The sequence below is a fragment of the Poecilia mexicana genome, unplaced genomic scaffold (assembly GCF_051168715.1).
Source record: "Poecilia mexicana isolate PSO_F unplaced genomic scaffold, ASM5116871v1 scaffold_20, whole genome shotgun sequence".
In the NCBI taxonomy this organism is placed as follows: Eukaryota; Metazoa; Chordata; class Actinopteri; order Cyprinodontiformes; family Poeciliidae; genus Poecilia; species Poecilia mexicana.
In genome coordinates, this window is record NW_028263389.1 from 16,247,721 (window position 1) to 16,272,722 (window position 25,002).

The 25,002-nt window shown below is 37.2% G+C and overlaps 1 protein-coding gene across 4 annotated transcripts in view; it reads left to right on the forward strand.

Annotated features, from left to right (window-relative positions):
• The window catches only part of smarcd3b (SWI/SNF related BAF chromatin remodeling complex subunit D3b), a 51,644-nt gene that overhangs the window by 8,613 nt on the left and 18,029 nt on the right, over positions 1-25,002 (forward strand). For 2 of the 4 annotated variants that reach the window (XM_015007209.2, XM_015007211.2), the window contains exons 1-2: positions 8,737-9,178; positions 18,776-19,002. In XM_015007209.2, the coding sequence (XP_014862695.2) occupies positions 9,101-9,178; positions 18,776-19,002 (305 nt within the window). In that variant the 5' untranslated portion in view covers positions 8,737-9,100. Of the gene's footprint in view, positions 1-8,736; positions 9,179-18,775; positions 19,003-22,363; positions 22,454-25,002 lie in introns of those variants that run through there. The other 2 variants (XM_015007205.2, XM_088001168.1) reach the window with 2 other exon arrangements.

The following is a 25,002-nucleotide window of genomic DNA, read 5'->3' on the forward strand; positions in this document are numbered from 1 at the left end:
ATCCTATATTTTGCTGAAAAGTTACTTATGAGTTAGTTTTATCTTATTTCAACTGTATTACGGTATTTTACTAGAAAGAAGACAAAAATACGTGGTGAGATTTTATGGTTTTTTTAATGTTAAAGTGACAAGAGGCCCTAAAACAGCTCATTCTGAAAGAAACTCAAAATGGCCAAATCTCATTATCTAAGAATGAATTTGTACAAAAAAAAATGTAACGAACATATTTTATGTAGCCCATAAACCTATCCTAACTTGTTCAAGAAGCGTAAAAGGTCATGATTAAGCAGCATCCTTTTTTGTGTTGAGCTAACTCATGAGAACGATTGAAGAAAGAAGCTTGAATTTCAATAATCTCTTGTGAAGAGCATCCTGCAGGATTTTCATCCAGTCTTTTTTCTCTCCTAAGCGTATTTAATTTCCAGTTTCACAGTTTTTGCTCTGAAATCAGCCTGGTCTCAGTCCGCCAGCTGCTGCTCCACTTCTCAAATCACTAAAGTCGGTGTTGCTCTCGCACCATTGGCTGCTGGCTCTGAATGCTGAGCGGATTATCCCGCTGCCATGGTTACAGCAAACAGGAAATGCCTGGAGGCAGGTAGTGCTGCGGGCTCGTCCCAGTGTGCTGTTTGCCGCTCGTGGGTGGGGTGGGTTCTGGGGTGGGGGGGGGGACGTGGCTGTTTTACTGTTACCCCATCTTTCCATCTGCTCTTGCAGTGGTTCCTTTTTATAGGCGCTGGATGCTTTGTCCCTGAAACTCTTATTTGTGGCTTAAAAGAACCTTGCCAGCACAGCACAACCATCCAGGAGGAACACGGCTGCTTTTCATCTATTTCCCCACAGTTAAACGTTCCAAATCACTTTGAGCGCAAAACATCAGCAGATGCCCCCTTTATTTCCAGTTGTCATGGGAGACTTTTCTCTCTTTCTCTGCAGGTTCTTCTTCGCTGCACATGCCTCGCTCGCTGTGAGAAATCAGCACTGAAATGTACTTCTTCCCTCCTTTAATCCCCCCCTCAGCGAAGGCGCAGGTCTCGCTTTTGTGGAGTCCCTTTGAAGGCAGCCGTCGGCCATTGAGTAGCTCGCCGAGAACTCTGGCCTTTAAGCAGCTTGAGCTGAGTTTTGTCTGCAGCTATTAAACTGAAGAAAGAGAAGCGAGGGGCCCAGCAGTGGGAGCGAATCAGATTTTCTCCATGCCCTCTGTACAGTCCACATTCCCCCTAGTGCACCCCATCTGTCTGTGACAATAATGTTGACAAGGGCAGGTTCACAGTCTCTGGTATGTAAACGTTGCCACTGGGAACTGCAAGTTATCCCTCAGCACTCATATAAAATTTGACTCCTCTCTTTCTGCTTCTCCCCTCTGCGTAATTGGTAAAATCTCTGCAGTTTTCTCTCAAACACATTGAAGCAGAGGGTTTGTCATTTCCAGTTGTTGCTGTATGAATCCTTCAATTCATAGTTTTTTTTGTCCTTAATTTTAATCATGCACGTCATTTTTGGCCAAATAGTGTTGGTTTACAAATGTAAAAGTCTGAAAAAGCAACAATTTGTGGCAGATGTTTGCAATTATTTGTTACTTTTTAACTGACTTTTGACTGATTGAGTAATTGGATAAAAAAAAATTGCACATTTAGCAGATTTTTCATTTAAACCACTAATACCTTATTATATAATACTAGAAACACATTCAAAAAATGCAAATGCAATTCATTTTTTAAATAAGAAAATAAACATTTTATTGCTCAAAATGCAATATTATAGCATTTCTGTAATGTACGCTTGATCATTTGTAGGTTAATTAATATTTATATTAACCTAGAAATAATTGAAAAGTAAAAGGTGCTTAATAGGAGATTTTGTGTTTTTGTAAGCAAATTGCCTTTTTTGAGTCTGTATACTCCAGTTAGCAATTAATCAATTACGAAATTAGTTGACAATTATTTCAATAATCGATTAATTACGATTAATTGTGATTAATAATTTCAGTCCTAATAAAGTGTGGCCTCTCCCATTCCCACCCACATGTCAGGAATAGAGCATCAATGGAAGTCACTTTTCAAATCTTGCAACATTAGATTTAGGTCTAGACTTTGACTAGTCCATTCGAAGTCTTAAATATGCTTTTCATGCTACTTCTGGCTGGATGCTTATACCTGTGATTCCCAACCCTTATCAAAAACTGAGGGTCCAATGTTTTTCTTTTATTTTATGTTTTTGTCCAGTTGCAACTATTTGGCTGATATTCAGCAGCTAATGATGATTAATTTTAGCCACAATAATTTCACATTTAATGTTCAAGCTATCAAGTTAGTGAAAAAGTAAGATAAGAAAATATTTTCTCATTAGATTTAAAGCTATATTAATTTGAACAAATATTAATAGTCTGTTCTTTGCAGTTTATTTTTTATTTATTGTGTTTAATATTTTTTTGGTTATCAAACAAACAAAAGTGGCAGCTGATGATTAATCTCTGCTCTTTCTCCTCTGTGGATGTAACTGTTTTTCTTAACATCCCTGACTTTTTGTCCTTTTGAAGCTTCGTGTTGCATGGAGACATGAAGCCATCTTGAATTTGGATAAATATGTACCTTTGTTGTGAAACTGGAGGGAAATGGTGGTTTGGGAGAGTTTTGAAAACCGACATTTGAAAGGCCTGCGTTGGACTCTTTGGCTCCACCCAGCGGCCAAAAAAGGAAGTGAAGAATTAAGCTTCAAAACAAAAGTTATTTATTTATTTTAGCATTTCTTTTCAGATATAAATTTATAATGAAAACAAGCTTATATTCACAGTAAATAGCAATATGAATATTATAATAAGTTCTCCTTTCTGAGGCTGCACATCACTTCCCAGCCTGTCTGTTTTGCTCCCCCTGCTGGTCATTAATAATAACCTCCGCATCTCCTTTACCCCTTGCAAGCCCCCTCTGCTTCCCTGTCTGCTTCACTGGGACATCACCATTTAGTAAGGCTGACTGGATTTGGTGAGGGAGACGTCGGGGGCCCAGCAGGGGGGTTTATGTTAGCTTTATGCATTGCCTGTGCTGCTGGATCTCTTTGTTATCAGTCGACGCCCATAGCTGGAGAAAAGCAGGCCCTATTCCTGCCTTTTGACCTTGTAGGAAACTGTAACTCGCACCTTGCTTGATTGTGTTTTTGTGTGAATAAAAATGTAGACTGACGTCACACAGGACCTATTTTTATAATACTGTCACAAGCATAGACAATAAAACGTTTGTTAAAAATAGAAATCAGTGAAGGTTACGGAATGTCCTAAAATGAATTACTGGTGGCTGCAGTACTCACAAGTGGACAGCAGGTGTCGCCACCAAGCAAATTAAAACTACAAAGAATTTGAAAATCGATAAACTGATTCTAAGATTTGGAGGTTTAAAGTAAATTTAATGGGTTAAATGTGAAATTATTAACTTTTGTTACATTTGATGACTATTTTTGAATCAAACATTACAGTAATGCTGTTTTTATAATTAAAAATAAAACAATCTACCCTTTTTAAAGATGATGCACCACTTTTTTTTCTTTTTGTGGGAAATGATGATTAAAAGTTGATTGTAATTTTCCAAGAAATTCAGGTGCTGTTGCCTCTGTATTTCTGTTCAACTCAGTTAAAGTTTATTTTACTAAGGCCTGCATAGTACACAATGTTAGATGACAGAAACAAACCAACCGTTGTTTTGTACAGAGGTTTTCTCTAGCCAACTTAGTCTTTGTTTAAAGACAGCAAAAGTAGAATTAAGAATTCACATACGCTGAATTACTGTAACTATTAACAAGAAATGCATGAAAATGCATTTTAGAAAAAAATAATTCTCCACAACAAAGTAAGTTGGTATGGATTAGTGTTCCTATATTTGCTTCATTGTTGATCATTTTGTTTCGGAATGAAATTTGGAGATGTTTTGAGCTGAATTTGTGAAAACTTTAAAACCTGCTTTAACAGCTGAATATTCAACCTAATTTTCTGCACCACACACTGCATTAAATCATGGTCCAACTGTCATTTACGCCATTTTTTTCCGGTTTTATGACCTGTACCCAGACCTGATGACTGTCAGACCATAAGAAACAATAAATCACTTAAATAAAACCTATCTGACAATATTAAGAAGGCTGAGAGATCTCGCATCATGCTTCCAGTTCAAAGAAATTCAAGAAAATATGAAAATATATTGACATCTATTAGTTTGTAAAGGGTTAAGAAGCGTTTGTAAGGCTTTGGGAGGCCAGTGAACCACAGCAAGAGCCATTTTTCACAAACAGAGAAAGCATGAAACTTTGGTGAACCTTCCCAGGAGTGGCTGACCAATTAAAATTACTGAAAGATCGCCTCAGTGACTCCAAAACACAGCAGATCTCAGTTGTCAAAGTTAAAATCAGAGTTCCTGAATAATAAGAGTGACTTGGCAAAATGGCCAACTCCCTTAAAAAAACAACAAAGGTTTTAGTCAAACTCTGTAGCTTTGTGTTAGAAAACCCATTTATGCATCTGAATTTAAATAATTTGCAAAGAAACATTACTTGAGAGTGATTTACCAGGTTATCAAAAAATATTTTGGGGAGTTGCTGTTACTAAATGCAACACAGCAAGTTCAGAGGGCAAAAATTTTCTCACATGAGGCCTGATTAGTTTGGATTTTATTTCCATAATAAATTAAATCATCATCTGAAAACGGCATTTTGCATCGACTCTCTTTGTCGTACATAAAAATTCGGTGGGTGATCCGAAACATTCTAGTGTGGAAAAAAAAAGCAATAAACAAAGAAATAAGAAATGAGGAAAACACTTTTTCACATTATTACTGTAAAAGCTAATGTGTTATATTTCCAGCATATTAAGAATAATTATTGATTTTCTGTTAAATGAAAACAATATAATATTAAACATTTTTGTTTATACAATGGTAGTTTGGCATTTTACAGTGAGAATCTCAGACAGACCTAATGAGGGGTTCTATTTATTTAGTTACCTAATCCAAATTAAATAGAAATAAGAATGTTAACATAGGCTTAAAAATGTTATATGGCCTTTGACCCCTTCAAGATTTTGCAACTTTTTCAGGTCGGGACATTTTATACCAATAATGCATCACTTCATACCCGCTTTGACATCCAATGACTTTAGATAATTTTTTCGTCATTTCCTGTCAGCGAATGTGGATATTTAACTTCAATAAATAACACCTACCAAGCTAGCACTAATTTTGTTGATGAGAAGTCAACTGGCCCAAATGGGAATCGGAACCAAATTATCTGAACCATATACAGTATGACCTGTACCTCATTTTATACCATAAAACGTTAAATAAAATCAAACAAAGCAAAGTATATGGCTACCTTTCTGTCAGTCGAGGCTGAATTCTACCAAATTTTGTCCTTCCACCAAACTTTCCACTAATATTCAAAAATTTGGTTCCGATGAGGCTTATTTGTGAGTTTAAAAGTAAATTTTAAAAACTTTTAGCCTGTGTTAAACATACTTTTCATGGGTTGAAACTATTGCATTGAGAATGCATAGTGGAGGGTTGATAGTCCTCAGAAAATTCTATCTCATTATTTATCTGAAGAATCCATGAAAATACTAAACCTTAAGGAAATATATACTAAAATGCTAAAGTTTAAGTTAGAGGAGGTCATTTATTGTATCGTTAATCATTTATTGTTTTAAATGTATTATTTATATTGTATTTAATTAAATACAATAATATTACTAATTAAAAATTATCTGAATTATATTAATTTATATATTATATAATAAAATAAATATATATAAATTATTAATATAATATTAAATTATAATAGATTGATTAACATATATTAATATTATTTTTTTGTGTATTATATTAAATCATATTTTATTTCCCTTTGGGATTAATAAATTATTTTTGAATTTGAAATATAAGGTAGATTTCAATTTACTTTATAAATGGAAATTTATAAGGACATGTTTAGAAACCTGTTCATATTGGTGGGATTGTTTATTTTACTATTTTCTCCACTGTTTGTTCTATGAAAGTATCAATACATTTGAAAATATGACTAAATACACTTACTGTGTGCAGTTTAGTGATACAAAATCACACCTTTTTGTGTGACTGATGTCTGAAAGAAGCGTATTGCAAATGTGTTTCTCAAGAGCAGCATTTATGTTTGTGGCGTCACAGCCATTGAGTTACCTAAAAAAAATAAACATAATAAATAGTCTTTATCATCAATTTTATTGCTGTTACTATAGTAGCACAAAATATAATAATAAAACTTTTAAGTTTGTGTTGCCCAACCCTGTTTTAAATACAAAATGGAAGCAGGCAGGAAGGTAATGGCTTCAGAGTGGACATATTCTTTTGATTTGTTGTTTCCATCTTCACACCAGTGGAAAAGGAAGTGAAACCAGTGACACGGTGCACTCTTTGTCATTCAAATAACCTCATGAATATTTCAGCGCTCTGATCTGTGACGGGATGGAGTGGGCCGCGATCTTCAGCGTGGAGTGGATTTAGTCAGAGCAATGACCTGCGTGTCATTTTAGCGGGAAGACAACACAACATTTGCCTTTCTGTCCTTGAATTAGGCCTCTATATGCATTTCCTTTCTTACTTTTTTAAAGAAATTGAGCATAATTACAAGCACCTTATAGTCACCTTTCTGTCTGGGTCAAGCTTGATGTTTGTAGCTTGAACTTAGCCTGTGGACTGACTGGGTGAAAGGTAAACCCTAATGAGGCAAGAGGAGGAAATGTTTGTAACCTGCCCCTGCAACCTGAATAGAAAAACACAGGAAGTGAAGGTTCTTTTGACGTGTTCCCTTTTAGCTCCTCCTGTGAAGTGGCTTTAGCGCTCTCAAACACCGCTCCATGTCATAACTCCATCATATAAGGCAGCATCTCTGCGTTAATTATATGCAGCGTGGCCCCTTTAAGAGCCCTAATGTCCTTTTTTGAGAATGAGTGCTGACCGTTGCCGGGTGGTGGTGGTGGGGGGAGTCTGGCTCTAATCAGGGTTGCCAGATCTGACTGACTGTTTCCAACCCAAACACAATGTAGAACCCAACCAACTCTTAAAAACCCAGCCCAGATCTCAACTTCTAATAAAACTCATGTTCATAGTGTCAGATTTTGTCACATATACTATGTCCTTTTAAAGCAGAAGTGTCCAAAGTGTGGCACGCGGGCCATCTGTGACCCTTGAAATGATTTTGTTTGGCCCCTGAATGGTTTAAAATTTGGGCAGCAAAATAGAAACATGATTCAAAACATCATGTTTTCAAACATGATGATTCAAAACATTTGGAAATGGTCAGTTATTTAACTGTTCAAAGCCCTTTTTATGTTTTAGGTTTCATATTTTTTTTATTTTTTTGAGCAGATAAAACTAAAGAAAAAAGAAAGAAATCACAATGCACTCATTTTTGTATGATGGAGGACTAACACCATGCTAAGAGTTTTTATTTTTATGCAGTTGGCGAAATCTTAAATTGATTCTGTGCAACTTATTCAGGTTGTTGCTAGGTAACCAAAGCGTGGTGAGTTGTTAGGTGACCAAAGAGTGAGTGAGCTGCTAGGTAAATAAAGAGGGAATGAGTTAGTTGATGTCACCAATTTCCTTAGCTGGTTGTGAGAGGCTGAGTGGCTAAAGTATTTCCTCTGCCTACATCACCCAGAATTCTGTGCGGTTCTGGATCGTAGTTCAGCGAAATTGAGCCGCCATCTTGGTTAACAAGCGCAGAGCAAAGCATAGATGAAGGGTGGCTTGAAGACCAACAAAAAGAAAGTATATTGACACTCTTGACCAATGTGCAAGAGAAAGATACATCAACAAAATCACTGCTGTCGAGACCAACCCATAAGAGACAGATAAAGCAGACATGTCAGACGACGTGGACAAGCTAAATGCGATCTCATATTATGACGCAGTTCATGAAGACCGCATACACCTTGGAGGAACTTCGCGGCCTGAAATCTTTGGACGCATAAAATCGGCTTTGTAAAGGACGTACGAACTCTTCACGTCAATAACAAGGTTCTGGTGACCGGCAGAGTAAGTACATGTAGCAGCATACACGTAGGCTACATGTCCATGTTAGCTTGCTGAAAAAAAATACATTAGCTAAGCTAATGTTGCTAGTTTGGCAGTAAGTAGTAGTACTACTACAGTAAATATCACTGATATTGGTGGGTAGAGTACTCAGAAATTGTGATCGAGTATTAGTTGTAATATTCTTATATTGTTTTTAAGTATGGAAATCAGGCGAGAGCTAGTTCTAATTTTGTGGCTTGCTTATTGTTGTCATAGCAACGTTCATGGCAGTTATGGACACCTACAAGCTACAGCTATCGGCTACAAAGCTCCCGGAAGTGCATCTATCGTGATATACATTGTTATTGATTTATTGCCCAGCCCTAATTAATCAAATGTCAAATTTGGCAGATTCTAGACATTTAAAAATAAAAATAAACTAATATGATTAGTGCAATAACGGCATTTTATTAAAGGTTTTTGCGGTTTCCTGCCACACAGTGACAACTATTTCAAAGGAACACTTTCTAAAAACCTGCCAAAATTTGTCAAGAGTAGCCCAAATTTTAACAGCTGTTTTTTTTTTTTTTCCCCAACCCATTTGGGTGGAAACCAACCCAATCTGGCAACACTGGCTCTAATCCCAATCGCCCACCCCTCTACCCCCATACAAACCCCGTCCAAACGCATGCCCTTATCTACCATTGGAATGCAACAACTGCGCCGGGGAGAAAAGAGGAAGGGGTGGGCTGGCTGAAACCCCCTTGCCAGACCCCCGTATGGCTTCTGAATCCCCCCCACCTCCTCATCTACCATACTCCACCTCCAAGCGAGCGACGTGCCCGGCTCCAACTAAAAAAAAAGTGAGCTAGACACGTTCAGAAGATAGGAGAGAGAGGGAGAGCGAGCGAGCGAGAAGGAGAGTCAGGGACAGGCAGTGCTGAAAAGGAGAGCACAAAGAGAAGGAAAGTGGAGCAGGGGAGGGGAACAGGAGGCTGGGAGAAGGGAGAGGGAAAGACAAAAGAAGGAGAGGGGAGACGTAGCAGGGTGAAGCGGAGGGGACTGAGCAAATGGCTACGGAGGAGACGGCGGGGGGAGCCAGGAAAGCCACCAAGAGCAAACTGTTTGAGTTCCTGGTCCATGGAGTGGTGAGTGGCGCTGTCTTGTCATTCCTGCTCTGGCATGCATCTGTGTGGATGAATCGGTGTGAGCGTGAGAGAGAGAGAGAGCTGGGTTAACGCTGGCCATGTGAAGGTTATTTCCAGCCCCTCGGATCTGTCAGGAGAAGTGGAGCAGCATGAATGGAGCATGAGGGGAGGATGTTGGAGCTTGCCTGCATATGAAAAATCACAGAAATCGAAGCAGAGCTGCAGAAAGCAAGGAAAGAAAAGCAAGAAAAACAGCCAGATTCCCTCCCCTTTGGCTAGCAGAGACGCACACTGCTTTACTGGGATTCAGAGACCCCAAGAGAGCGAGGGAGAGGGTGGGAAATGACGAGTCCTCTGGAGTATCCTTCCAGGAGGCGTGCTGCTGCTGCCGCTGCTGGTCCGTGGAAGGATTTGAACCTGTAAGGTCACCAGACGACAGATGTATAGTGTGGAAGATGGAGCCACGGCTGGCAGAACAATCAGTCCATTCATGTGAAGCTAGCATGAAATGTCAAGCCCAGTGGTACTCATGTGGTTAGAGGTTAGACAACTGTTACCATAAGCTTCCCTGCACCACATGGACTGGAGATAGGTTTGTTTAGGGGAGTAAAAAAAAAATCTCTGGTAAAACTTCACAACATTTACCTCCAGAACATCTGTGGTGTCTCTGCCGATCTGTGGCTTATATGTGCTTGTGACCCCTAGTCTCAAGTCTGTCGGTCAATTCAAACAAAAGATGTTCGTTTTGAGATGCATGCAGTATGTTTAGAGTAAAACAATCAATTTTTTTTATATTTTATTGCTTACGTAGCAAATTTTACAAATTATTAATCGGATAATCAATATTCTTTTAAAAATGTCAAGGTGACATTATTCAATGATAATTAATTGTGGTCAATCAATAATTTAAATAATCATCAACTAGCTTAGCAAGCAACTAGTTATTAACTGGAGTATAGAGACTCTAAAAAATGTAATTTGCTGAAAGGACAACATATTAAGAGGAGTATTTAAGCCAAAACTGTACAAAAATATATACAGTTTTCATTTAAGATAAAAAAAACCGTTGCCTGTAAATATATTCTACCCAGAATTCTCGTATTAATCACCTTTTGCCATCCAATTATTTCTCAGTTAATCAAAAAAATAATCAGCAGATTTGCCACAAACTGTATTTAAGTCAAGCAGAGGGCTGAGCTTTTCACATATTGATATTTACAAAAAAAATGTTCATGCAATTTTTTAAAACTTCTGAGACCTTGTTGCTTCTTTACTTTACAAAATGTATTAATTGAATCTAAATTAACATGCCTGTGAAAAAAAATCCTTTTTTATTTTATTGCTCATTTGTCACATTTAATTGTCTTGATTCAGTTACATTAGATGGTTTTAAGGCTTGAAAAGTCTGTTAAAATCATACCCTACCATCTGAAACGTATTTAAGACCAAAAAGTCTGAAGTGGACTTCCTGCTTCATGACCCAAGTGTGTTTGATCTTTGGGTTAAAAACGGTGGCTCAGTGTGGGTCCGTCAATTATTACTCCTTGTGTGAAGTTGCTGTTAAGTTGCTAAATGCTAAAGCTAGTGTGGACATTTAATTTAACCATTGCTGTTTTTATTTCTGTCTTCATCTAAAACAAGTCTTTATTTAACAACCTTTTAATTTGCATTTCCATGTTTTAAAAAAGTAAGATGTTCTTCGCTACAGCCTTTGTGAAGTTACTGATAAGCTGCTAAATGCTAAAGCTGGCAGGTATGTAAACAGGGAAGATATGGTTTTAAGTATGTCATTTTTTATTTCTGTCCTTACATAAAACCTGCTATTGTGTACAAAATATTTGCTGCCATTTCATTTTACTTTAAGATTCCGTTTTTGTTAATTTGCTTCCCCTATTTCCTCTTTAATGTATTACATTTGAAAGAAGTCAGTGTGCAAAGCACAGATACATCAAAAGTACTTCTGGATTATATTGTGGTTTATTTTTATTAATTTATACATTTAAAAGATTAAGCTGCAACTCTTCACAATGATGTTATTTACATGTGATCTGATTTCTATGTTGGCAAGAAATCAAACAAAGAAAGCAAGTTTGCTACTTGTATAAAATAAAATCTGATCATTCAGGGACTACATAAATAACATTTCTGCTTCTCAAATTTTAATATTTAGTAGTTTCTATCAAATTTTGTAATTTATTCTACTTTATGGCTAACAGGCTAATACAAAATTAAGAAAATAATACTTTTGCTATTACTTCGATAATGTTGTATTGGTGCAAATACCTTGCCATGATCACATCTCAGAATCTCAGATAATAATTTGAGCCATCAGATAGGAATTTGTGTAGCCAAATTTTGCAATACTCCTTCAGTATAAGAGGTTAAAACAAAGAAACAAACAAAAGCATCTCAACTTGTACAACTAGTTTTAGACTGAGCTCAGTTTTAATCGATGCTGATGTCAGCTTTAGCGACACCAGCTTGATTTATAGACTGAAACCAGAAGAGGCATTGTGTCTTTGACAGAAGCAGTCATTAAAAGGGTTTTGGGGGACTGAAGCTTGCAGACACACTTTAGGAAACAATGACCTGGGTGATTGATGAGCCAGATGAGCATGTCCTCTCAACAGACCAATTAACCTTGATGAGGCTCTGGCTGCTCAAAGCCAAATATTTCCCTCTGCTTACGTTTCTCTCATGCCTTCGTCTTCCTCCTTCATCCTCTCTTTATTCCCCCCCACATCTGAAGATGGAAAAGACTTGTTATAAAAGTTGCAGGAGGTCCTTTTGGTGTGTGTTCTCCAAAATGGAGGGATATTTATCCCAAGGGACAGGACTTGGGACAGTTTGCCAGCTTGTGGCAAGCGATGACGTCTCATTTCCTTTCATGGCTGAAATGAGCAAAGAAGAAATGCTTTCTGAGGCAGAAAACGCAGATTTAAATGTTTTTTTGCGTTTGTAAATATAGCAATCAGAGCTATAGTTTCAGCTCCTGCAGGTTGTGGAGCTCCAGCAGGATTTGACTGAGCTTTGGTTCAATGGCTGATGGGTAGGCTGAGCCCTCCTCCTCTCCCTCTCTCATTATCTTGCTTACCTCCCAGCTGTCTCTGGCTTTGAAGGTCAGCTAGGGCCAGGTTGTAAGAAAAATCCTTCCAGGGCTCTTTGTGAGAAACTCCGATAAGCCAAAACATGAACCGAAACTCTGTAGCTGTGTTGTCTGAAACATTCTGCACATTTTTCTACAAAACTCTCTCAGACTAAATTTTCTTTGTTGCAATCCTTAAAAAGAATGTGAATCGTAGCTCTCAGCTACCTACGGAGGAGTTTTAACCATGCAAATCAATCAGTTTGTTAGGACATATCAGCATATGCACAAACCTTGTGACAGGAATTTAGTCTGCAAAGTAAAATAAAAGAAATTCAACATCCACTTCACTTTCCAAGCACAATGTGCTGGTTGCCTTGAATTATCCACAATAGTCCAAAGACCTTGCCATGATCAGACTTCTCTGAAATTACTTTTTACCAGAGAAATTGTCATTTAGTGTGAAATATGTGGTTGGATTTTGCAGTTTCTGTTGAATTTTTTTTCTTCGTGAAATGTGTTATGAGTCCAGAAACCTCATCTCAACTCATAAAACCACCTGCATAGTTGTGTAACTGGGGAATTTTATTGATTTAAATAACATTTAAAGTTCCTGTTTTATAAATTTGTTCTCCTAGTCGGTCCAGCTCATGGGTTGTTGTCTGACCTTAATTGGAGGGAGATTTATTTTGTGTCCTCATCACAGAATTGGCAGAGACATTTCAGGAGATGGTGAACTTTTCCCAAATAACCCAAAAGTAATTTTTAATCCAAACTAACAGTTAAAGAAAAAAACGACTGAGATTGGTGAGTTTGAAAAGTTAAGCCAATTTCTTTAAATGCCCAGCATAAGGAACATGAAAGGCAGGATAAAGGCAACATAACAATTTTATGTTTTAGAACACAATTTGTACCAAAATTATTATAGAACGAGACAAATGAGCAATTCAAAGAAAGTGAATCTGAAGGCCTGTTTTGATTTTTATTTGTTTATTTATTTTATTTTGTGTTTGGTAAAATTAGGTGCTAAAAGGCTTATTTAAGTAGTAGTATTTTTTCAAGCAAACCTGTTATCTGTTGTTTTACATGATTAGAGGTCAACGTCTTAAGAAGAAAAAATAAATAATTTAAACATACTAAATCAATCTGCAGGCATTGTTCATTATTTAGTATCCTTTCATGAAAGTGACAAACATTTAATTGAACATTTTCACAAATTAATAATTCATCATTAGATGTGTGTGGCTGTCAAAGTGATAAATAAAAAATTAACAGCTAGTCGGTTATTATTGTTGCTTAAGATGCAATCGCCTCCCAATAATGGGAGCATTGAGATACAAAATTAACTTATTTATATTGTATTTTTCAGCATCTACTTAAAGGAAAATGCACTTAGTTTTTTTGTAATATTTTTATATAGAAACCCAAAATATTCAACAAGATTATATTAAATGTTGGGCTGCAAATAACAATTATTTTAGTAATTGATAATTCCGACAATTAATTGTATAAAAAAACATGTAACATATTCTGCAGATTTTACATCTAACTACATAAACCTGTTATGTACAACTTTAGAAATACATTAATAGATGCAAATAAACAAATAATTAATTCCATTTTATTGCCTAAAATGCAGTTTGAAAAGCAAAACTTTCTGCAATTACTCTCTGACGAAATGCACCACTCCAGACTAAAAAATAACCAATAGGAACCAGGTAGAGAGTCTTGGTGCTGTCAATCAACCTTGTGAACGTACTGCTAAATGTGCAAATATTGGAGAGAACCGTTTTTCTATGTCATCTGTGGCCATACTAACTAGTATGGGCATTGACAACATGCTACGCTAGCTTCAGCGTAGCAAGATTGGGATTGTGATTGACAGCACTAAAACCCGCCTCCTGGTTCTGATTGGTTATTCAGAGCTAGCAGTGGATGAATTCAGAGAAGCTCCAATTTTTCACAGATTATCTGTCTCATACTGTCAGGACATAGTGACAGTTTCAACAATTAAGTAAAAAAATTTTTATTTTTTTTTATATAAAAGTTACATACTGCAGCTTTAACTCATAAGCAAGAAAGAAATTCTTTAAAGAGGCAGAGTAAAAATCGAAACGTAGTGAATTTCTGTAGCTGACTGAGAGGCTCGTTGGGTTGTGCTTTCAGACAGCGTGGGTTAAGTTTGGCCTCTAAATCCCTCCAGCCTCTCTGAGATGCCAGCACACTTCTCAGATAGCCGTCCACATGGCAGATTCGATCGCTGGACGGCTGGCGGAGCCCTGGGCGAGTGTTGGAGTCAGTTCAGCAGGTCACATTATAGAGTGGGCCTTCATTGTGTGTTTGTGTGAATTTACATCATCCTGCTATGGATTTCTGTATCTGATATCTGCTGGGCTGCGGTTGTCCTGATGACCGCTTGTCTGCTGGGTCCCGTCTGATCCCTGTTTCATCGTCTAATCCATGAGAGTAGACTCTAAAGACTGAGAAAGGTGACAACATTGGAGCAGGAGGACGTCTGGCCATATGCTGTTTTATCCCCTCCAGTCCGGAGACGCCTCTCGGTTGCCACATCCCCTCCCCCCTTACAGACCCAACTCCCAGTCAGAGTGACGGGAACGTCTGTTTGGACTTCTTATCACGTGTTATCTCAGCCTGGTCCATTTCAATGGCAGCACGTTATGTCTCCGCCTTCATTATGCCTTCAGAATCTGTTTGTAGTGGCGAATTTTCTCCCAACACCTATATGGATTTAGTCATGTAATATTGTTTGTTTGCTCACTGTTGGTTCTTAGTGTTTTTGTTTGTTTTCACTGTGTTTGTGGAGAGTCTAAAGATCACTTTGGATGCGTGTGTGTGCCAGGGTTATGACAGTTTTGGGTCTTATTTCGTTGTGACTTTTTGTTTGTCTAATTCAGTTAGTTTTAATTAGTTTTTAGTGTGTTTGCTAGTTTTTATTAGCTATTACTTGAATATTGTCTAGTTTTAGTTTAGATTTTATTTTTTTCCACACTTTTTTTGATGCAGAATTCAAAAGGTCAAAGTATTGCATTGTATTGTGATTATGTATACCATGTTGAATACTCAATAAATGTATTATATTATTTTTGAACAACCAACTGACTTTTGTCGTCGCCATTTTGCGGAATAGCGCAAGTGCCATCAGGAGGAGCATGGGGTGCCGTAATTTGCCGACAACTGACATAAACTGCTTTTGTGGGGGGGGAAAAAATAAATAAATTTCACATCAGTTTGAAAGGTTAAGAACTATACTCATAAGCACAAAAAATAAGGATACTGTATCTATAGTTTCAGTATATTTTGGTTAGTTATATGAACACACAATATAGTTCCAGTGAATTCCATTTTTTCCCATTAATTACCGTTTTTATCTCAGTTTCAGTTTTTGTTTTGGTAGTTTTAATCAGTTAAAATAATGTTTGCGTTTGCCTGCAAACTATCCACATCACTCAAACGTTTCTGTATTTTCTCATGTTACAACTCCAGTGTGTTTTTCTTGGATTTAATGTAATAGTGGAAGAAAAAGGATACCAGGTTTTTGTCTTTGCAAAACAATCTCAAGCTCAGTCAGATCAGATTGAGATCATCAATTTATAACTCTTTGCACAGATTCTCAGTGGACATGTTTCCACTGAGCGGGTCGCTGTGGTTCGGTACGCAATTTTATGGTCCAGTGTTTTCAGGGAAATGTTTCCACTGCTAATTGGTCTCTCACTGGGCAGTACTTAATCTCATTCATGTTCCAAGCAGTAGCATTTTCCTGTCCTCCAATCAATGGACTATGTTGTGCTGAATGGGTATAATAGTACTTTAGCCATCAATCTGATGGCTAAATAAGAAATTTAAAACAATTAATATATTTAATGTTGATCTTATATGTATATATAGTTAGTTATTTAGCAGCAGAAAGGGGTTTTGCTTTGAAAATGTTTCCTATGTTGTTGCCATTAGTTGTTTTCTGTAAAATGAGATTAATTACAGATCCTGCAATTAACTCGATTACAAGTTTTAATCAAGTCAATTACACTGCTTTCTTGTGTGAAAATCGACCAATTTTCAGTTGCCTGAAGTATAAACACTATCTCAGAGATCAACATCTTTTTGGTATGAATTGTGTGAAAAATGACCTTGAAGAGACTGATGAAAGCTGGTAAGATGTTGTCAAACTATGCTAAAAGTGAAATAAAAATCTCAGTTGCATTTTGTAAATAAACTGAGGAACAAATACTCTGTTTTTGGAGGTATGTTCTGCAGTCAAAGCAAAGTAAAATTTAATTTTGTAAACAAAATGACTATTATTAAATCTAAAGAAATATAGAGTGCGTGCGTGCGTGCGTGCGTGCGTGCGTGCGTGCGTGCGTGCGTGCGTGCGTGTGTGTTTTGCTGCAGGAAGGACTGGTGCACTTCACAAAGTAGATGGCATCATGAAGGAAGAACGATGTACTGAGACATAAAATCAGAAGGTTAAGCTTAGCCATAAATAGGGCTTGGACAATAAATCAATAACAGTATATATTCTGATAGACACATGATCAATATCAATAATACTATATTTGATATAATATCCACTGAATTTTGATCCAGAACCGCACAGCATTATGGGAGATGTAGGCAGAGAAAACTCTTTAGCTGCTCAACTAGCAATGGTTTGTTGGTGGCATCAACTAACTCACTCATTCTTTGGTTACCGAGCAACAACCTGTTGATTAACTTGCGCAGTAGCAGTTTAAGCTTCCGTCATTGTGCCTTATAGTTGCTTAAAAATATAAAACGGCGTGGAATGAAAATTGGATAAAACCCAAAAGTTTATGTCACCAGTTTGGTGACATTTCACATATTTACAACAAAAAGCTAATCAATAATTATCGATATCGACTGATATAAAACGCGTGATAGGTCTCTCAGCCTTTGTCATAGATGGGTCTCCCAGTTTATCTCGTGCTCCAAGTTGGAGTGAAAAACAGTTTAATTGGATAGGATTGGACATTGCGGCCTCAATCTGTTGTAGTTGAACAGAAACAGTCGGAGGTCTGTGCTCTGGGTAGACACTTGCTTTATTTCATGCAAACAGTGCTTTGGTTTCAGACAATAAACCAAGGCGGGGGGCAGCTGTTGCCATGAGAATGACAGGAACAGGTGAGAGACCCAGCTGTCCCCCGCCGTCAGGAAGTCAACGTGGGAGACTGTTTGCATTATTAGGGAGATGTTTGGAGGGTTGAAAGCGATTTTAGATTAGTTTTAGTTCCGTATTTGTGTTGTGAGAGATCAAAAGATCGAGACGAAAACGAAGGTCTCAGTGCAGTTCCTCTTGTTTCTGGTATTGTTTTATCTCTAAAGAAACAAACAAGACAAATCACTGCTGTTTTCTTTTCTCTGTCGTTGAACTCAGTTGACTGCATATTACCCCAGTTACATTATATGGTTTAAAAGCACCTTGCAAAAGTATCTGTACCCCGTTAACTTCTCAAATTTTGCCACAATGCAACCACAGAAGTCAATGTGTTTTATTAAGAGTACGATGAGCTGAGTTGAAATCCAAAATAATATATTTACAAAAAAACTGGATCTCATAAAAAGGGTTCAGAGAAACAAAATGGACTTTGACAAAAAAAACAACGGTTAACAAACCAACTGACTGCAGAAACTAAATATAACTGACCTAACAAGGAAATGACACAAGAATAAATTACTAGTTCTACTGGCAGATTATTTTTCTTATAGCCTGGAAATAATGTTTTAAGTGAAATAATCTGTCAATGAAACTTTTTCATCAATATTAAGGAATTATTGAACGAAAACAAGCTCCTATATTTTCCTGAAAAGTTACTTACTATAAGTCAGTTTTGTCTTATTTCATGTGTACTGACTGAAATATCTGCACTAGAAACTAGACAAAAATACTTTCTAAGATTTTATGTTTTTGCAGTGTTATTTGGTAACTCTTTAGTATGACTGGACAATAAGTCAATAATATGTATTGTAATAGACACGTGGTCAATATCAATAGATACATTTTCAATAATTTTACTGTGACTCAGAACCGCAAAGCATTCTGGGAGATGTAGGCAAAGGAAAATTTTTCGCTGTTCAGCCTCTCACAGCCAGCTAAGCTTGGTTGGTGGAATTAACTAACTCACTCACTCTTTGGTTGCCTAGCAACTCACTCATTCTGTAGTTACCTAGCAACACCCTGTTGAGTAACTTGCACAGCAGCAGCTTAAGGTTTTGCCACTGTGCCTCATAACTGTTTAAAAAAACACACAGCAGCGTGAAGTGAATAAAACAAAGAGGAAAGGTCACTCCACCAGTTAGGCTGAATTTTAGATATTTAAAACAAAAAAACAAAAAATTATTGATATCGACTGCTATGAAACGCATATCAGTCAGCCGGTTCGCCCAGCCCAACACATTGCTGATGTTATTTTAATAAATTATAAACACTAAAGATAATATCACTTGTTTGACCTCTTCGTTTTGCATCCCCCCCCATTCAGCGTCCTGGCATGCCATCTGGAGCGAGGATGCCCCACCAAGGAGCCCCCATGGGGCCCCCTGGCCCCCCGTATGGAGGGAGTCCGGCAGTGCGGCCTGGCCTGCCCTCCCCGGTGATGGAGCCAAGTCGTAAGCGGCCTGCCCCGTCCCAGCAGGTCCAGCAGCAGCAGCAACAGCAGCAGCAACAGCAGCAGCAGCAGCAGCAGGCCGTGCAGAACCGCGCCAGGAAGTGAGTCTGAAATCAGTGCAGATTTAAATCCAGCTGCATGGCTTGCATACAGGATCACCTTTTGTCTGCTTCTGTGTGGTTTTAAAGGCAACAATAGCTATGGTTTCACTGGAAATTCATTCTGAAGGAATTATCTTGTGACATTAATCCATCAGGAAACCTCCTGGAAACTGATTATTTACTGGAAGATCAAAAATGTAGCTTTAATATTTAGTTATACCTCTTTAAAAATGACAAAAATCTGATTAATGTAATAATAATTATTTATTTACAGTTTCCTCTGATGTTATTGGCTGTTTTGAAGTTCTTCCTCCTGACTTTTTGTCTCTTTTTAGCATGAAAATCCCTGGTGAATTGCTGTTTCCGCTTTCTGTTTTACTTTTTGGTTCCCTGTTGCAGCTCCTGGCAACCACTGATTGCAGTCGCTGATTTCTTTTGAAACTTCACAAACGATGACGTTTGGCATGAATAATTTTTTTTTCCTGAATGCCTCAGATCACAGTAATTAGTCTGACTAGAATTAGTAACAGTCATCATTAAGGACACTTTGCCTAACCAAGATTCCCAAAAATTTGAGTTTAAGCATTGAAATATCTGATATGAATTGTGCACAAACATGTGAAATGGTACTTTATTTTTCCTACAGTGAAATTAAATCTTGTTGCAATTCATACTATAACTTTTTTTCAGAGTCCTTGTAGACGCTGATGGCTGTAAGGAATGATCTCCTGTAGCAGTCTGTACTACAGTATTGCTGAAAAAGCATCTGACTGAAGACACCATGTTGTCATTATTTTTTTTAATTTTATGAAGAACCCTTCTTTGCTCAATAATCTTCGTCTTAAAGAAATTATCTAGCTTTCAAAGAGCAAAAGGTGTTTTAATCTCTACTCCATTTTCATGTGAAAAAAAGTTAAATATTTTAAAAACTATAAAAAGTAGAAGTAGTGTCCTAAAAGTTTTGATATTTGAGTGGTTATAAAAACACAGATTGCTGGAGAAAGTGTCTGCATCTGGAAGAAAAGCATGAATGATGGAGAAATTAAAAAGCAGCCCTGCTTATTTTTAGTATTTGCAATTATTCACGCCATGATTTTTGTAAAAACTCGGAGCATAAAAATCAACTTGATGAGATGTGAAACCATGGGTTTTTGTCCGCCTCGTCTCAGCATCCATTTCAGTCTTTGTTTCCACTTCTCGCACTCGCTCATCGGCTCTCTCCCTCTTCTTATTATTATCTTGCCTCTGTTTTCTTGCTCACTGCTTTGTTCTTCTGTGTCCTGCTGTGCACGAGCGATTGAACTTTATGTCTCAAAAAGGATTTTTTCTTCTTTGGATCCCACTTTTCCTTCACATTGAGGCGGTCCACACAAAGCTCTCTGCATCTGCACACAGCAGTGTGTCAGGTGTGGTCATTAGAAAGACAATCGATACACACACCTCTCCGTTTCATTCTCTCACTATCTGCAGCTCGATTGATCCACTCACAATTAAGCAGGCTTGTCGAACATTTTAGAGGAAATGTTACTGAACCCCCAGAGCAGAATGTCTGGCTGCCGAGCGTCTGATCAATGCGCCAATGTGACCCGTCCAGGTGTCTTTGTGTCGTTTGTCTCTTAGACAGCGTTCTTCTGCTGGCAAACAGGTTGGCGCTCCACCTCCGCTGCTGCCAGCTGAGGGCGGACCACCTGTGTTTGCAATGTCACTGAGCCCTCTGGGTCTGAGCTATAACCGAAGTTGCTGCTGATGGAAGCATTTTTATTTTTTACCCCGGCTGGCTTTGTTGTGTAAATACTTGTCTGGAAATTTGGTGCTTTGATTTAAATTGAACGGGTTTACCTTAAATTGATTTTCTGTCTCTGTGGTTTACAGCGTTATTAGCTTTCAGAGCCTCACCTTAACTCCAAATAAACGTCTTGTCCCTTTGGCAAAACAACTCAGCCTTTGTCAAACTTTTCTCCATTAAACATGAGAGCATTACTGATCATTATTTTGGCCACAATCAATACAAAGATTATCATCACTGACAGATGACGTGAATAACACAAATTAATTCTTAATGGGTGCACATATGCTGTAGCAACTGAACTATGGTGAAACGATTAATCATATTAATTGTGATTAATTGATTATTGAAATAATCACCAACTAATTTCACAATTGATTAATTGTTAGCAGAGTATACAGACAAAAAACTTTGCTGAAAGAATAGCATACTCAGCAGGAAGTCAAAACTGTACAAAATATGTACATTTAGCATTTAAATTTTAAAAAGGTGGCATAGTTATATCTGCAGAATGTACCAAAGTTTTTTTACCTGATTAATCAATTAATCGTTATGATGATTGATAAATTACTCAACTACTCAGTGAATCATTAGTTGTAACCCTAAATTGAACATTTTGTTCTCAAGGATAATGTGCTAGAGAAAATATCTGCAAAGTACAGAGTAGGGCTAACCTGATAATTTTTTTGATTAACTGATTAATAATTGGAAAGCAATAGGCGCTTAGAATTTGAGAAAATCGGTACATAACATTTTTACGGTCTTTGCTCTATTGCTGCTTTGAGTGTTTTGTTCTTTTAGCAAATGGTCTTTATTTGAGTCTTTATATTCCAGTTGATAATTAATTGATTACTAAATTAGTTAACGATGATTTCAATAATCGATTAATTACGATTAATCGTTTCAGTTGTATATTGAATAAGGACGCTGGATGCATTTCTCCATGAAAATGTAACTTCAGGACATATTTCAACTATATTTAAGTCCAAGAAATGTTGTGTTTTTACCTTAATGTTCTTCATTTAGATGATGCAATTTCAAACCAGTCATTCATGTTTGCACAAAGCACCGAGTTAAACGGAAGCGTTTATATTTTTCCACAGCTGTTGGTTCCTCTTTCTGTTAAAGTATGCATGATGTGCTCATCTGCACCACATGTTCATCACAACAAGATATGAGCTGAACCAGAGGGAAGATTTCCGCTCAAGTTCGCCCTCCACCCTGTGATCTCATATCAGTGTATTGTCTGTCTCTGTGTGTGAAGCATGATTGTTTTGGTTCTCTGAGAAACTCTGTTGAATGAGCGTGTCCCTCGGATGAGCAAGAAGCCTCCCAGGTCCTCCTCTGCTGCACGAGCATGGACACAGTTCCTCTCCCATCACAGCCTGGCCTTGTCCCAGTCGTAGAGTTTGCACCTACTAACAGACCCTTGAACTTCACACACGTCCAACACACACTTATGTTAAAGATAGAAAGAAAAAAAAAAGGAGCCGACAGGTGTTTCCCCGCTCTGAGTAAATATGTTTCTCGCCATAACACTAATCGGACAACCTTCGAATCCTCACCAATTCATAGGAAGCCAGTTGGATTTCCCGGAGCCAGCGAGATGCCGGCGAGGCAGATGGACATGAGAGAGCCCCAATCAGATCCCACGCTTGGATCAAAGTAGGAGTTTATTCTGCTGCTGCATGCCCCTTGTCTTTCTTTTGATGACTCTGGCCTTTTTTAGCCTCTTACCTGAGCCCAGCAACCCCCCTGAATGAACTAGTCTGGCCAAACGTATGCAAGTTGAGAGGGGACCCCTCTCTGGACTGAAGTAGTGCATGCTTTGGCCTGGAGCATGGCATGAAGGGGACCAGACTCCTATTGCAAAGTATTTTTCAGACAGTGTAAACTAGCAAATTGTTTGTGTTTTCTTTTTTATTCCCCTGTGGATGATTTAATCCTCCCTGCAGTGGGTTTGTTGCAGTATTTGGCATGCTGATAGAACTACTGCTTCACAAAGTGCTGCAGTGCTCTCTGACAAGAAATAAAACAAATTCTGCACTGCAAGAAAAAAAGAAAATGTTGGCGCTGTGTAAGAGTAATGGCGTATTAGAGCCGCTCTAAATAGAACAAAGGATGAGTAAATTTATGCCAAAGACTCTCAGAAATTTTCTAGAAAAACAAGAAAATTTCAGGGTCGAAAATTTGCTAGAAAAAAAAATGTTTAAATTAATCTCTGACATTTTTGAGAAAAAACCCTTAAAAAAACACCTGAGTTCCAAGTTGCAAATTTGCTAAATTTTTTTATTTATTTTTAGATTAATATCAGAAATTAGTGTGAAAAAAATTAGAAATTTCTAAGTTTGAAAAGCAAAAAAAAAAAAAAAAGGACTTTTGAAACTCAGTTTTTTCTCAAAATTTTAGGGTTTTTTTTAGCAGTTTTTTTACTTTTCAAACTTTCCTTGTTTTTTCCTAGAAAGTTTCTGTGATTAATTTCTGAGTTTTTTGGCAGAAATTTTCAACAAAAAAATAAAAAAATTTCTCCAAACTACAATGGTTGTAATACGCCATCATTGTAAACGGTATGCAATATGTCATACTTAGTAAGTTTTTGGTGTGGTACGTTGTGTAGTCAGTCCCTCCAGTTTCTTGAAAATCCATGGAAATTCACACAAAATCAAAAGATTTTTTGCACTAATACATAATCAATCGTGAGCTTGTAGGAAATTTTCCTCAAAAATGATTGAGAGTGTTTACTTCCACCTGCAGGTGGCAGTATTTCTTACTTCTACTACATTGAATCTTACTTGGCGTAAAGTTCGAGTCCCTGATCAATATGGCGAGGAACAGAAATATGTGGGAACAAAATTAGACAAATTAGAAAAGCAGCCAATGTCAAATTAAAAGTAGAATTAAATGGTTTCATAAAACTTTTAACAATAAAGCTTGCTCACAAATAGGTTAGGTCTCAATATATATTATTAAAGATCTTTTTAAAGTAAATTGAATGTGTTCTAAAACTTTTAAAATCAATAGTTGATCTATTACATATTGCTGGTTATTGATATGGGCGGTTGCCCAGGGTAACGTTAAGAGCGGGGCACAAATGCACTATATAAAATAAATGCATTTATTTGACATTTTCCATCTCTTTCAAGCCTGTGCTGTCAGTGATGTGTTGATCTCCTGCAGGCTGCTGAAGAAAGGAGACTTTTTTTTTTTGCGTTCTTTGTGCAGGACTGCATAAAGAACTACAATTAATTTTTGGAAAATAGTTTGTAAAATCAAATTTAGCAACAATGACCAAACAAAAGTTCAGCCTTTTTTTCTTTTTCTAAATTTGACATTTATAAAAGCCAGGTAACAAGTTGTTGTTGATGTTTCTCAATATCTTTATTGCATATAATCAGCAGTTCCTATGAGCTGCTTTTAATCAGGTCAGGTTTGTTCCTCTGTAGGTTTATTACTCACTGCTTCTACATATTTGGATATTAACTCTTAAGTAAATCATGATATGGTGTAATATTTTATACATTATTGCTTATTGAAGGCAAACGGTAGATTTGCTAATTCAACATCATGATATTGTTGTGCCGTCATGCTTTAAACTTAAAAATTCAAGATTTAATTTGCTTTTGCCATCACTGCAGGTTGGATTTTATGCAGCAGCTTCCAAAATATTCAACCACCTGGAACATTTTGTTTTTCATTATATCATGTTACATTCTCAAACCTTCTTACATATTTGGGTTTTATCCAGATAGACCAACACAAATTAGTGCATAATTACAAAGTGATGCAAGTTTTTCAAGATTTTTTCTTTTACAAATCTGAAAAGTGTGGAATGATGTATAAAACCTCTTTGAGAGAATACATCATAAATTCAGTTACATACAGCTGCAAGCGATTTGGGATATTAATCTGCCTTTGGACATCTGGAGATCATATCTGTCAACCTTCAAGTCTTGCCATATATTTACAGCTACATTTAGATCTCTGTAGTAAAAATGTAAATATATTTTTAATAAAAACCATTCCACTGGCTGCAGTCCTGCTGGAGGATGAACCTCAAGTCTCAACACTTTCACAGCCTCTACCAGGTTTTCCTCAAGGATTGCCCCGTTTTTAGCTCCATCCTTCTTGTCCAAAGCATGATGCTGCCACCACCATGCTTCCAAATGTTGGTTGTGTATTAGAAGAGCCTCTTGAATATTTTCCTGATTGTCTGA